General features: G+C 34.5%; 1 protein-coding gene across 1 annotated transcript; it reads right to left on the bottom strand.

Annotated features, from left to right (window-relative positions):
* Positions 1-4: 4 nt before the first annotated feature.
* LOC128215999 (uncharacterized) lies at positions 5-12,062 on the bottom strand. The gene is made up of 2 exons (XM_052922596.1): positions 11,453-12,062; positions 5-207 (listed from the first exon to the last, which is right to left on the bottom strand). Exons 1-2 carry the CDS (start codon positions 12,060-12,062, stop codon positions 5-7), a joined length of 813 nt encoding a protein of 270 aa, XP_052778556.1.
* Between the last annotated feature and the right edge of the window lie 1,696 nt (positions 12,063-13,758).

Consider the following 13,758-nt stretch of genomic DNA (forward strand, 5'->3'; position numbering starts at 1 on the left):
TTCATTACTTTATCTTAATTACAACAACATTGTTATTGTCATGTTGTCCGACAAGTAGACTGGAAGTGCGACTACTATAGCGTAGAGACACTGGTAGCTTCACTCCATCAGACTGTGCTGCAAGTTTGGCCAGCTTCGTTTTGCCTTCGCTGTTCAATTGAAGCACGGTGTTTGAGACATAAGAGCAGACAAACACGTGACCAAGAGTATTTTATCGGGATTGGCGAAAGTTGCTAGTTTAGTTCCTGCACTATTAAGCGTAATAAGCTCACTTGTTCCATAATTTGCAATGTAGAGTTCACTGCCACCAGCGTTTACATCGCATTTATAGACTGTGTACGTTCCCGTCAAGTTCTCGAATAAGCGCAGTATCAGTTGAGATATACAAGCGACCAGAGTGGTGAGCTAAATCTCTTACTGTGTGGCTGAATGTATGAGTCCTTGTCTGTTGAAGTTTTGAAATACTCATGTTGAAGAAGCAAACGTCATGCCTGTTCTCATCATTATAGTTGACAGCAACTCCATTTTTCGTTATATGGCAAAGATCTTGTGGACACCTGGGAACGTTGCACTTATTGACTACTTCATATGCTTGATTCAGCAGCTTAACACAATTATGTGTGGCGTCAGCGAGAACTAACTCTCCGCTTGGTAATTCACATATTCCCCTTATGCTACACTTCCCTTTCTCGCCACTAAGCGAAACATTGAGTTGTTTAATGTTTACGGCCGTGAACACATGGGGCGTGCTAGTGACCTCCCCAAGTACTTGTAACAAAGCAAATGAATCAATTAGGTCGTTTAAAACTAAGCTGGGTACGAACGATAACTTCAACGTTTCCTTGTTTGTTTTTAGGAGAAATAATTTTGTTTCTTTAATTATTTTCTGACACCTTGAGTTTCCTACGAAAGCCAACGACTCGTTTGTCTTACCCTTCGCTTGGATGCTATCAACAATGGATTTCAAATCTTTGCTTATGCGTTCAGAAAACTTAAATTCTTTCTCTACTACATCCTCAAGCAATACTACCATTGAGTCCAGCTCTTTTATTGTGTTTCGCTCCAATTGATCAAGGACTTCATCGATATACTTTCGCAAAGCTTTAATCTCTTGCACAACCTGTGCACGGGACTCTCGTATTGATTGTTACTTTCTCTTGGATTAATCCTGCAGTTTCCTGATTTGAGATTGGATGTTGGCGACATGTTGAGGAAGCTGTTTGAATTCTGGTTTGTCATAAATACCTCTGGCTATGTCTGGTATATATTGTATCACCGAACAGTGCCTGAAAAACCCATACCATCAATGTAACGATTAACACTTCAAAATAAGTATAATGATTTCATAAAGCCACTTGATATAATATGAAAAAAATGTCATAACAATTTATTTTCACATGTTTTATATTGTCATTCCTGTTTTGGATAATGTGCGAACCAGTTAAAAATAAGGCAACTGCGTAAAAACATAATTATATTGACTTATATTTCAAATGTTCGTAGTAATTTCAATTCAAGTCAAAAAAATTGTAAACAATTCTATTTTTAAGAGAAAACAATTTGAAATGATGCGTTGAAATAGAATAGAATAGTTAATATACAACTCTTAACAGTGGCGGTTCCAGGACTTTCTAAATGGGGGGGCACAACTTATTGTAAACATATCAAACTTTTTTGAATGCATTATTTTAAATTATATAATGACATGGAATTAACATTTGTCTTCACTGTGAATGATGTTTGGCAGAACAAAAAGATAGCATTTACTGATCTAAGATAAACCTTTCAAAAAACAACAAAGCTATTTAGCCGGTTTGGGGAATCGAACCATGGTCGACGGATAAACAGGCTAAACATGTTGACCACTCGTCCATCTGAGAAACACACATATGCCGTAGAATAAATGATATATAAACTACAGTATATTGATTGCACTCAGCAATACTGTAGGTACCTCGGAGGACATTGTTATTTAAGTTAACTAAAGTAAAAACAACTTGACAGCAAATTCCAAAAAGTAAATTATTTTAAATTAATTTACAAAGGCTCTAGCATAATTCCGAGAACTAGACGATAATAAAAGTTGAAATGGAAAGTTTCAAGGCGGTAACGTTTTGAAATTAAACTTTTGTTAAATGCACATCATGCACATTCACATATCTTGTTGCAACACAATGACATTATTAAAAGCAATGACGAACATATAATGTTCACATGTTAACAGTTTAAAACAACTTATATTTCTGGTATATGATATATTCCGAAAACAGAAAACTTACGCCTATAACTGCAGCCATGTTTGTCTACTTTTGATCAGCTGTCTGTGTAAAATGCAGCGCCGATTTTTTTTATCGAATGTTCGGGCCCCGATGTCATTTTCAAGAGACTTTTCGTTTTGTTTACTTTATTATACTCGATAATCAGGTTCAATTGTTTATTTGCTCAATTGCTTATACATGTATAAAATTTAAATTGTGACTAAACAACTTATTTGTACAGTTTAATCAATAAAGATGTGCCAAAAAAACATTACTTGCCGGCCTGCTGGGGGGTGGGGCACGGTCCCTCTGTGCCCCCCCCCCCCCGGTAGATCCGCCACTGTTAAATCAAAACTGTATATCTTAACTACGTGATTGACTGTTTGTTCTCAAATAGTTTTAGGTAATGTGTTAATGTTTATAATTGATGAGTTGGAACGTCGCAGTGATCGACAATCTGATAGGACTGGTTCAGGAGCTTTATACGGCAATTGTAATTGGCAACGAGAACGAGCTCTCCACTTAGTAGTTCACATATTCCACTTATAATTGGGGTTTCTTTGTCAACTCTAAGTGCTGCATTGAATTGTGTCACATTCTCAACATTGCAAACATGGGATGTATTAGCTATTTTTCCAAACCGTTCCACAGACATTAAAGAATCAAGAAGGGCGTATAGGTTTGTATTTAGCACAAACGCCAACTCCACTTCTTGTTTGGTTGTGGTATCTTTGAGGAAATCATTAGTTTGTAACATTAATTTCCGGCATCTTAAATATCCTACGTAGGCCAATGAATGTTCGTCTTATTCTTTGTCATGTTGTTTGCAAGTGTTTTAATGTCTTTGTTCATCTGTTCGGGCTGTTCAATGTCTTTATTTATTTGCTCCTGAAATGTTGCTACCATAACGTCTAACTCTTTGATTGTGTCTACCTCCAATTGATCAAGGACTAGGTCGATTTTTCTTCGATATCTGATAGGATGTGTGTACGGGAGTCCCGTATGCACTGTTGAGTTTTCTTGCGGTACGTTTGCAGCTTCTTGATTTGTGATTGGATGTTGTCGATTTGCTGTGGAAGTCGTTGTAAATCTGGTTTGTCATAAATACCTCTTGCTTCGTCTGGTAAATGGTGAATCACCGAACATTGTCTGTAATTGAAACAAAATGTAAATTAAATAACGACATAAAACACAACAAATTGATCATTCGTTCGTCGGATTTGTCGCACCTAAAATTCGAAAAACGAAAAAAACAAAACAAACAAACACTTTTTTTGCGCCCGAACATACTATTTGGCCGCGCATATATTTTTTTGTTTACTTCTGAATTTCCTCTATTTTCTTAAGTTCTTTTACTTAGAATGTCAACCTGCAACGTCGACTTCGCCTTTTTTTGAAGGTATTTCCATGCTTTATATTCTTCGCGAGCAAAATTTCCTCGTGTCAGGATAAAATCAGGTCCAGGTAACCGCAAAACAGCCGATATTTGTTGACAGTCTTTTTTGTCGGGAATATTTTGCAGGACGCACCGTTGTTATTTATTTCCGGTATTGATTTTTCAGGTTACTTTCAGTTTTCGTAATGTAAAATACACATTTAAAATGAAAATCAGTGTAATAGTCAATGGCTTATAGTCTTCAGTAAACAACAACAGTTTCACAGCGTCGAAGGCAATAGTTATTTATGTGTGTTTTAATTAATTCATTGTTTTGTACTAAAAAAATAGTGTTAAATAATAACTAAATCGGATTTTAACTGCAAAAATTATATTAAAATACACGGACACACAACTTACAACAACTGAACATGTTTTCGTGAGTTATTTTTTAAATTCTAAAATGCATATCTCAGTTTTCATATACTCATAATTGTTATAAACAGATAAAAATAGAAGGACTTGTAAATGTTTTAGAAACAGTCTGTTTTTATGCACCAGTCAATTGTAACCACGGCCCTGCCGGGGAAATGGACCGTGTTTTTACTTTCCAGGTGGCCCCGCAGTGCTAGGTGAATGCGGTGGATTTACCCAGGGGTGGCTTGACCGAACGTTCAAGTCCCCGCTATTCCCCGGACCTTGGGGGGCGTGGTTACAAATTGATTAGTGCATTACACAAACATGTACAGTACAAAAATAAGATCAATAACATCAGAAAATAAAACCTTTTATAAGTAAAATGACTGTTTTAATTTTCTCAATTCTTTGTTCTTATCCACTTGTTTACTTTGATCGATTTGTAGTAAAGTGGCCTGTTATTAAAGTGGCCTGTTTTTTACGGGCATTGAAGCTATGGAGGCCGTCATGTTGTTCTTTCTCAAGGCATGAACCTATAAACCATAGGTTCGTGGTAAAGGCGAGGTCTTGAAAGGGAAACATCTTTAATCCACCACCTGCTCTAATATAATGACCGGTGCCACATTTGCAGAATTGTTTGATACTGCTTCAATTATGTTGTCCCGCAATTTAATCCACAGTGTCTTTTTTTGGAAATGTTCTCTGTGTTATTTACATTTACGATCTTCTGCAATGTCAAAGTCACTACAATTTTATTATGTGCTTCAAGAGGTTCAAATTTAGATCTGACCCTCTATTTGTAAATGCTTAAATGATGAATTACTCTGACTAGTCTAAAATGTTTGTTTGTAATAGAAAGTTACGGAATGAATACAATAGTTTTCTTTTTGGTCTTCGAATAATAGCACGTTACTATGAGGAATGTTGTCTTTACAATATATCCACGTTTAAATTCAAGTTAATAGTAAAGCAATGGATCTAATTGCCATTTGTTAAATATTTATATGTGATATAATCAAAACCTTATCATTTATAACTGAGAATCTATGTTTGCAATAAAAAAGCATTTTTTGACATAAATTTATGATAAATTTAGTAAGAAATAAATTCTTTTTTTTAATTTTTCGCTTTGCGCTCGCCTCTAAATTGCCTTAACTTTAATTTTTTTTTACTCCTACTTTCTTTTGGCAAAATCCGTAGAACAAATGATCAATTTGTTGTGGCCTTAACATAAAATTAAATACGTGTAGACATCTGGCAAAAGGTATTACCTGTTATGAGTTTGATGAACTTTAAACTAAATGTTTATGAAATAAACGTGCTACCTATGCTAAAAAATTGTTTCCTTTTACCATCGTTATGCTGAAATGCCCTTTTGTTTATATCTAGTGTATCTTTTATTGTATTTTGTACTCAGTCCCCTATGTGATTGCTCATATTGACCTACTTTAGTGCTATGATTCGTACCTGTGAACAACGGAGACGCATATATGGCAACACAGCTCTTGGTGGTCTCCACAGATCAGCTCCACAGCTTTCCCATGATGGTGCACGCATCTTTCCAGATCGTCCACGACCGTCCCGGGCACCGCCGCCCATTGTTTCACGTCCTTCGGGTCGAGTACTTTGTGCCGCCTAAACAGGATTCGCACCGGGAACAGTAGTACTTTGAACGGTTCACACAGAAGTATTGAGCCTCAGAGCTAAGTCCGTCTTATTCACAAGGAGAACATATAAAATCATGAATTAAATGATGACTGTTGAAGAGATGAATTGAAATTTAATGTTATTTTGTTATACTATAAAAGCTTTTAATTCATTTGACTTCAAAACAACGTTTCGATAGCCCTATTCATTCAACAAAAGGAAGTAAATTATCATAACAGTGCATTAATAAATACCTGAAAATCGACACAGGTGTACAATCTAGATTTGTTCATTTTCCTCATAATTTAGCGACTCTTGAATGTGCATTTATAATTACCTGGAAATTGACACCGGTGTTTCCTTTTGGAAGTGATGATTTATTTTATTTTTGATATGTCAAATATGTAATATATCATTTATTTCATTTATTTGGTTTACAAATGCTTTATTTACAAAGGCCATAACATAATTACGCAGAAACTGTACATAAAGCATTTAATATATGTATTACTTATCGCCTGAATATTTTTTTCTTTACGTGCGAAATTTCATATCGATACGTTGAACATTTTGATGTATTTACATTTAAAAAAATTAAAAACTCATTACTAAGCTTTAATATTAATATTGTTTGTTTTTTAAATACGATTTTTACAAGTCGTTACTGAATAACTTAGCATTAACATTACTTTGAACAAAAAATACAAAAAAGAGACATTTATGAGAAATGATTTTTTTGTTAAAACTATACATTGTTCTAGCCAACCATTTCTATTACTGCATGGTGTCGGCAAAAAAAAGCTAGATTCTCAGACTGATTCGTTCAAATTCTTATTCTTACATTTTACAAATGATACATTAGTGCTTGCAGTCACAAAATATGGTAGTATTCTATGTATGTATAGAAGGTATAAAACATGTTTTACCACGAAAACATTTTTATCCCATGCTATACCTTGTGTCCGTTTTAATCAAGTCACCACGTATTTTTCTTCATTACCCAAGTGTAATATAATTTTGTTCTATTTCTATTGGTCAGAAATATATATCACTCCGAATGTTTGTAAAAAAGTTAATTCATACGTTTATTTTCTCACTTTGTATGTAAATGAAGATTCATTTGAATACAGTAGTATATTTTCCATTAAATTCTGAAAAGGAAAGCATGGTATCTTGTCCTGATTTCGGAGTTAAAGTATCAGGAAATGACTTTATGAACATTAAACCAATGATGATGTGATGTTACCGGATATGATGTTACGATTTAAAAGAAAGCAAATTGCGTTTAGTGATTTTAATGTTCTTCTTAGTGGATATCATCTCAATGTGCATTCTAGTCATAAACAGTATTAAAATGATCGGATGTATATGTGGTTTTGTGCTGTTGTTCCCTGTTTCTGGTTTGTGATAGTTTGTAAGTACAAAATATGTTGTAGGTTCGTTCTGCTTATTATAACAACAAATTGACATAGCATAAAGTAATACCAGTTTCAATATAGTATACAACTAGTATTATTGTTTAAAGCATTCTATCGATTGCTCCTTACCTACAATATACTTCTATATCCAGGCTAAGAAACAAAATTTATTTTGATTCTACTTAGTAATGTTACTCTACTTTATGTATTTCACCGAGTGAGCACCAAAGCCTATATTTAATTAGTGGCTTACCGATGATTGAAATAAAAAATGGTGTCTAAGAGATGACATATCTCTCTCGTTCTATATATAAAATGACATGTAATTAAAGATATTAAAAGCGCCAAACTGAAATCGAACGTAACGTTAGTTCGGGAAAGGGGTCATTCACAGCCCTTAGCATGCGTACGTTTGATTTTAAGGCAGTGAAAGATATCAATAAAATGAACAGTGAAATATCAAGTTTGGTTACACCATTACATCCCTATAACCTACTGGAAAAAATATGAAAAGTATCGGATGCAATCATTTTCCGTCAATGTTGTGACCTAGGACAGAGCATGATCCCTCTGGACACAATGCTATGGATTATATTCTTTAAAGCACGATCACTGTTACCGTGAATCTCGGGGTACAGGTATGGTATCTGAGACACCTGAGATGCCCATGTATATTTACGAGTACATCCAGAAAGAATGTAAATCAAAACTAAAACACTGCCAATAACAGTAAATTTCTTCTTGTTTTTGTAATTGAAATTGTTCTAGCAACATGCAATACCAAAGAAGCGATCATATTAGTCAAACTTCATATTCAAACAAAATTATTACTTTTAAAGTGTTTCCAAAGTTTGAAGATATAAATGAACATACATGAATAACATTTTCTGTTGTTCCATTTTTAGACACCTTAATTTTACCCCACACTACGTTTGGCTTCAGCATAATGAAAACAAATATGACAGAAGAAACGATCAGACGTGAGGGTTTATAGTGCACGTGGTTTGACGATGACAATAGGAAATACCGAGCAAACACACATATGACAGTTCCGGAAGAAACAGAAACATGCTCACCGCCAATGGCTGTAATAAACATGACGATGACAAACTTACGCACAACTTTATAGGTTTAGCGCCATTCTCAGCACAAATTTTACATAAAAGCATATGAAAGAAAGAGAGAAAGAAATGCAATCAAACTCAATATTTAATGCATTGTTCTTTAGAATGGTTACATAATTACGTTGTAAGTTTTCTGGGCACCATTTTCAGCACGTAAAACAGCTGTTCAAAGAAAGAATGAAATCGACAGAAACGGTACGTTTAAGGAATTTCAGTCAAACTCAATATTAAATTCATTGTGCTTTAGAATGTTTAAATAAACGTACGTTGTTAGTTGTGTAGGCACCTTTTCACAAATTATACCTGCACATAGAACTGTAAGAAAAGAACCTATACAACTGCTGCTGGACAATGAAAAACATTGTGTCTTTATGTTCATAAGTGTTTTTGTCTGTGTGTTCATGTCTTGCGTAATATCTATGGTCAAAGGCTTTCGGAGACCATTCTTTTGTTAGTGCTTTCAATATATGTTTAACCAACTTTAAAAATAAATCCAAAAATAATCATTTAAAATTTATTTTCCTGAAAGCGCATTTTCTTCTCATACTATGGAAGCGTTTTGGTGTGAAAGTGTGTTGTTCTATTTGTATATATATATATATATATATATATATATATATATATATATATATATATATATATATATATATATATATATATATATATATATATATATAAATATAGCAGCCCTACCATTGCGCAATTTGGCACTTTTACTTTCATTTGAAACAACACAAAACTGATTACTCGAAGCTGACATTCGGAGGTCAACTCAGCGCTTCCATAGTTCCTTTATTTGAAACAAGGACTCGAAGATTTTCCCACGGGCAAAGATAAAACAAGTACCCGTATGGAACTCCTTTTTTATTATCATCACGCAATTACCTCCTTTGTTGAAGATCGTCGGCGGTAGCATGATGGAAACATTGTCTTGTGGTAATATTTATAATCCTTATTATTTATTTCTCGCTTTAAATGGCACCATAAAAAAGTTTGTAAACTCCATTCAAGAAATAATGCTGCACTCAACTCAGAACTATTTCAAGAACGATTTGACTATTATTATAATCTGAGTCACTGCACGCATATCCATGACAACCACGAAATATTACCAATCTATACGCATTCATTTCCCTACGCACAAAAGAGTTCCAACCAAAAATATGAATTTTACTTATATTGTTTAAAAGAGGTTGGAGAAAAAGCATCTATCATAGCCGCTCCTGTCAGATAGGTTCATCAACACCCTCGCGCAGGGTTGGGATTAACCTATTTTACACTCTCGGATATTGACGATACTTATAATCCTATTACACAAGTGCTTATCAGTGTAAACCCTTAAATAGTAATTCCTTATCAAATTAACCGAAGCAAGTTAAATGTTATACTATTTACTTAAAATAAATCTAAAACAGAATAAGAAAACAATATGTACTTACATATCATACAACGCAATATGTGTATACATTCATTTAAGCCAAATATGAATATTGAAAACTGATTAATAAGTACAATATTCACAACCAATCAAAGATATAACACTTTTCCACAACTGTTCCACTATTTAGCAATTAAGCACATTATTTAATTCATTATACAACCAAAAATTAATCAAGCATGTACACTATAATAAACAAGTTACAATAAAAGTTCTAATGTTAATAGGAGGTGGCTGTTTTATTATCGAGTATTGAGCATTTTTGTACTTCATTACTTTACCTTTATTAAAACAATATTTTTATTGTCATGTTGTCCTACAGGTAGATTGAAATTAAAATTGAAGGAGCTCGGATGCCACAATCGTATCATTACTTTAATTTGAAGACATTACAGGTGTTCGTGCTAAATGCAAACCAGGGCTTATTATGTTCGCTTAAGTATAACTGTTATTTGGATATTATCGACATTATTTTAATTGTTTTAATAAAAGAAATAATGCAATTTCACGCAAGTATATGGGTGACAACAGGTAGAGGTAAGATACACATTAGGGGGATACAATTGGACTTATCCTGGGTAACTTTTGCAATAAAGAATACATGTGGTATTGCAACGTCATTCAGAGCCTAGTTCGGCCAGAGAGTGAATAAATATGTAGGTTCAATACAATGTTCTGAAGCCATTCGGATACTTGTGAGTACAAACATAATGAACTTTATAATGTAGAATGCACTATTCACATTTATTTAATTAAAACAGTTTGTAAATCAGGTCCAAATCTATGACGTTTGTTACAGCCTTTAAAATAATGATTCCAAATTGCTTTGAAACAAAAGCTTTCTTATACATATACAGCATATATTTAATTGTAAGACGCAGCTTCCCATGTATATAATACCATTATGTAGAAAAAATATGTTGCAAGTCACATTTCCCAAGAAACTGATCTGCAATAAAAACATATTATGTTTCCCATATGTTTTAAGTCACAGATACATGTTAAAGCTGCACTCTCACAGACTTGACAACTGATTTTTGTTGTTGTCTTGGAATGAGCGAAATTTTCTGGAAACCAGAGAGGCAAGACAATAACCAAAGATTCGATTGCAGATATCCATATTTGAATATCATACAGAATATCGAGATTCCGCATTTTATATACTCAATTGTAATTGTTTAATATCAATAGCAATAGCATTCATGTTATCAGCTGAATATACATCTGAAGCTGAAAAAGAAAATATAATAAATGTACTAACATATTTTAAAGTAATATATGATACTATTCATTTAAAGCAAACATGGTTATTCAAAAAAAGATTTACAAGTAAATTATTTACACCCCATTAAAGATATACTATTTATTTATGCAAAATGTTTTATTTCTATGTAATGTTCTACGACTCAGAAATAAATCACACATTGTACACCAGTATATCACTCATACATTTTGCATACATAAACTAAAATACATATTATCATAAACAAGTAACACTCACACAAAGTCTTATTGTTATAGGAGGTGGCTGTTTCATCATTTAGTGTACAAGTCCTTCTGTTGAATGTGATTGTAATTCATTATTTCAACTTAAAAAAACAAAGTTATTATCAAATTGTCCCACAAGAAGACAGGATGTACGGCTACAGTAACACAGGGATTGTGGTTTCACCAATCCATTAAACTGTGTAATGTACCCAGCTTCCTCTTTCCTTCTCTGTCCACTTGAAGAACGGTGTTTGTGCCATAAGAGCCGACAAAAACGTGACCTAGAGGTGACAGGTGTATAGCGGTTGGACTTTTCATATCGGGATCGCTGAGCGTTGCTAGTTTATTTCCTGCCTTATCCAAGGTAAGAAGTTGATCTTTGGAGTAATTTGCGACGTAAATTTTACTGCCATCAGAGCTTACAGCACATTTTAAAACGGTCAGCGTATCTGACTTGTCCTCAAACAACTTTCTCCTATCATTACCTGCCTTGTCGTAAGAGTAAAGCGCAGTGTCAGATGTGATATACAGACGCCCTGAATGATGAGCTATTTTGGCTACTATGTGACTGAACGTTAGCTTTTTTGTCTGTTGTAGCTTTGAATTCCTAACGTTAAAGAAGCAAACTTCATGTCTTTTCTCATCATTACAGTTAAACGCAACCGCTAGCTCATTGCCTGCAATATGGCATGCATCTCTCGGATTTGTTGGAACGTCACAGTGATCGACGACCTGGTAGGACTGGTTCAGGAGCTTTATACGGCAATTGTTATTGTCAACGAGAACGAGCTTTACATTTATTAGATCACATATTCCAGTTATGTTTGAATAGTCTTTTTCAGTTTTTTGTGCTGCATTGAATTGATTCACATTCTCAATCTTGAAAACGTGAGACATATTAGTAATATCTCCAAACCGTTTCAAAGACATTAAAGAATCAATAAGGTGGTTTAGCCCTGTATGTAGCAGAAACGCCAACTCTGTTTCTTGTTTGCTTGTGTTGTCTTCGAGAAAAGCTTTGGTTTCTGTAACTAATTTCTGGCATCACGAGTATCCAACGTAGGCCAAGGAATTGTTCGTCTTAGTCTTCGCCATGCTATCTGCAAGTGATTTTATGTCCTTGCTCAACTATGCGGACTTTTCAGTGTCTTTCTTCATTTGCTCCTCAAATGTTGCTACCATAACGTCCAGCTCTTTGATTGTGTTTTGCTCCAATTGATCAAGGGTTTGGTCGATCTTTCTTTGCAACGCTCTGATCTCTAATATGATTTGTGCACGGGAGTCCCGAATGCACTGTTGATTTTTTTTGCGGGACTCCTGTAGCTTCTTGATTTGTGATTGGATGTCAGCGATTTGTTGTGGAAGCCGTTTGAATTCTGGTTTGTCATAAATGCCTCTTGCTACGTCTGGTATATGTTGTATCACTGAACATTGTTTTAAATTGAAAAATATCGTAAATTAAATAGCGATACTATTATTACATATTGAAGTTAATAATTGCAGAAATAAGCAAAACATAATTTGCTCTAAATTTGATGTACTTTGAATTATCATTTCATCAATTAATATACGTTCTATGCCACATAACGTTTTATTGATTAAACTTAAATGTATAAACATATAATGTACCATTTTTGTATTGTGTACTCAGTCCCCAATGATATTGTTCATATTTACTTCCTTTATCAATACGCTTTTTACCTGTGAACAAAAGAGACGCATATATAGCAACACAGTTGTTGATGGTCTCCGCAGAACAGCTCCACTGCTTTCCCAGGATAATGCTCGCATCTCTCAAGATCGTCCACGACCGTCCCTGGCAATGCCGCACATTTCTTCACATCCTTCCGGTCAAGTAATTTGTGCCGTTTAAACAGGCCGCCATGTTTAGACTCGCAACAAGAAAAGTAGTACTTCGAACAATCCACACAGAGTTTCGATATGGCGATACGTCATAACGCGCTTTACGTTCTGTTTGGTCATTATGACGGCCAATGAACGCGTTAATAAACACAATACCAACTACATGCACCGTTACTGCGTTGTACTCACGCATCTTTCCATTGTCGCGTCGAACTAGTAGCGCTCTGTCATCCGGTGATATTTCGGGTGTATGTCTCCATGCTGGCTTACTTCCCGAAAAATCATCCTAACGTTAAGCTACGTTGTCTCTGTTACACTTGAAGTAATATGACAGTCTCTCAGGTGAACGTTTACATTATTAAGACGTTAAACAACAGTTTATATCTACATAAAATGTATTGCCCAACACGCTTACGAAACACACGTTATTTGAACAGCTTCGACTTGAACGTTTTCTATTTTTACGCTTTGATTTCCGTTCACCGGAATCAGACAGGTGCAATTAGCAGACACGTTTATATATACGCTGACAAGTTGTTAATCAATGTATCATAATTGTATAAGTTATGCCTAACTACAAAATTGACCGCAGGCTGGCTAAAAAAACGTAAACGGACTAACGTTGTCATCTTTATTACCGCCATCAAAACGTTATTTATTTGGACGCTCCAATATGAACGTTTATGGTGTGAAACTTCAAATGGAAGGTTTAAAATAAAACTTCATCAAT

The sequence above is a fragment of the Mya arenaria genome, chromosome 14 (genome assembly GCF_026914265.1).
Source record: "Mya arenaria isolate MELC-2E11 chromosome 14, ASM2691426v1".
In the NCBI taxonomy this organism is placed as follows: domain Eukaryota; kingdom Metazoa; phylum Mollusca; class Bivalvia; order Myida; family Myidae; genus Mya; species Mya arenaria.

What these genes read in the sequence shown, in the direction of transcription:
- LOC128215999 (XM_052922596.1), bottom strand. Translation starts at nt 12,062, where the DNA reads ATGTCTCACGTTTTCAAGATTGAGAATGTGAATCAATTCAATGCAGCA. An exon ending in AACCGCTATACACCTGTCAC is followed by an intron (nt 208 to 11,452) that starts CTCTAGGTCACG and finishes CCCGATAAAATA; the next exon opens with CTCTTGGTCACGTGTTTGTC.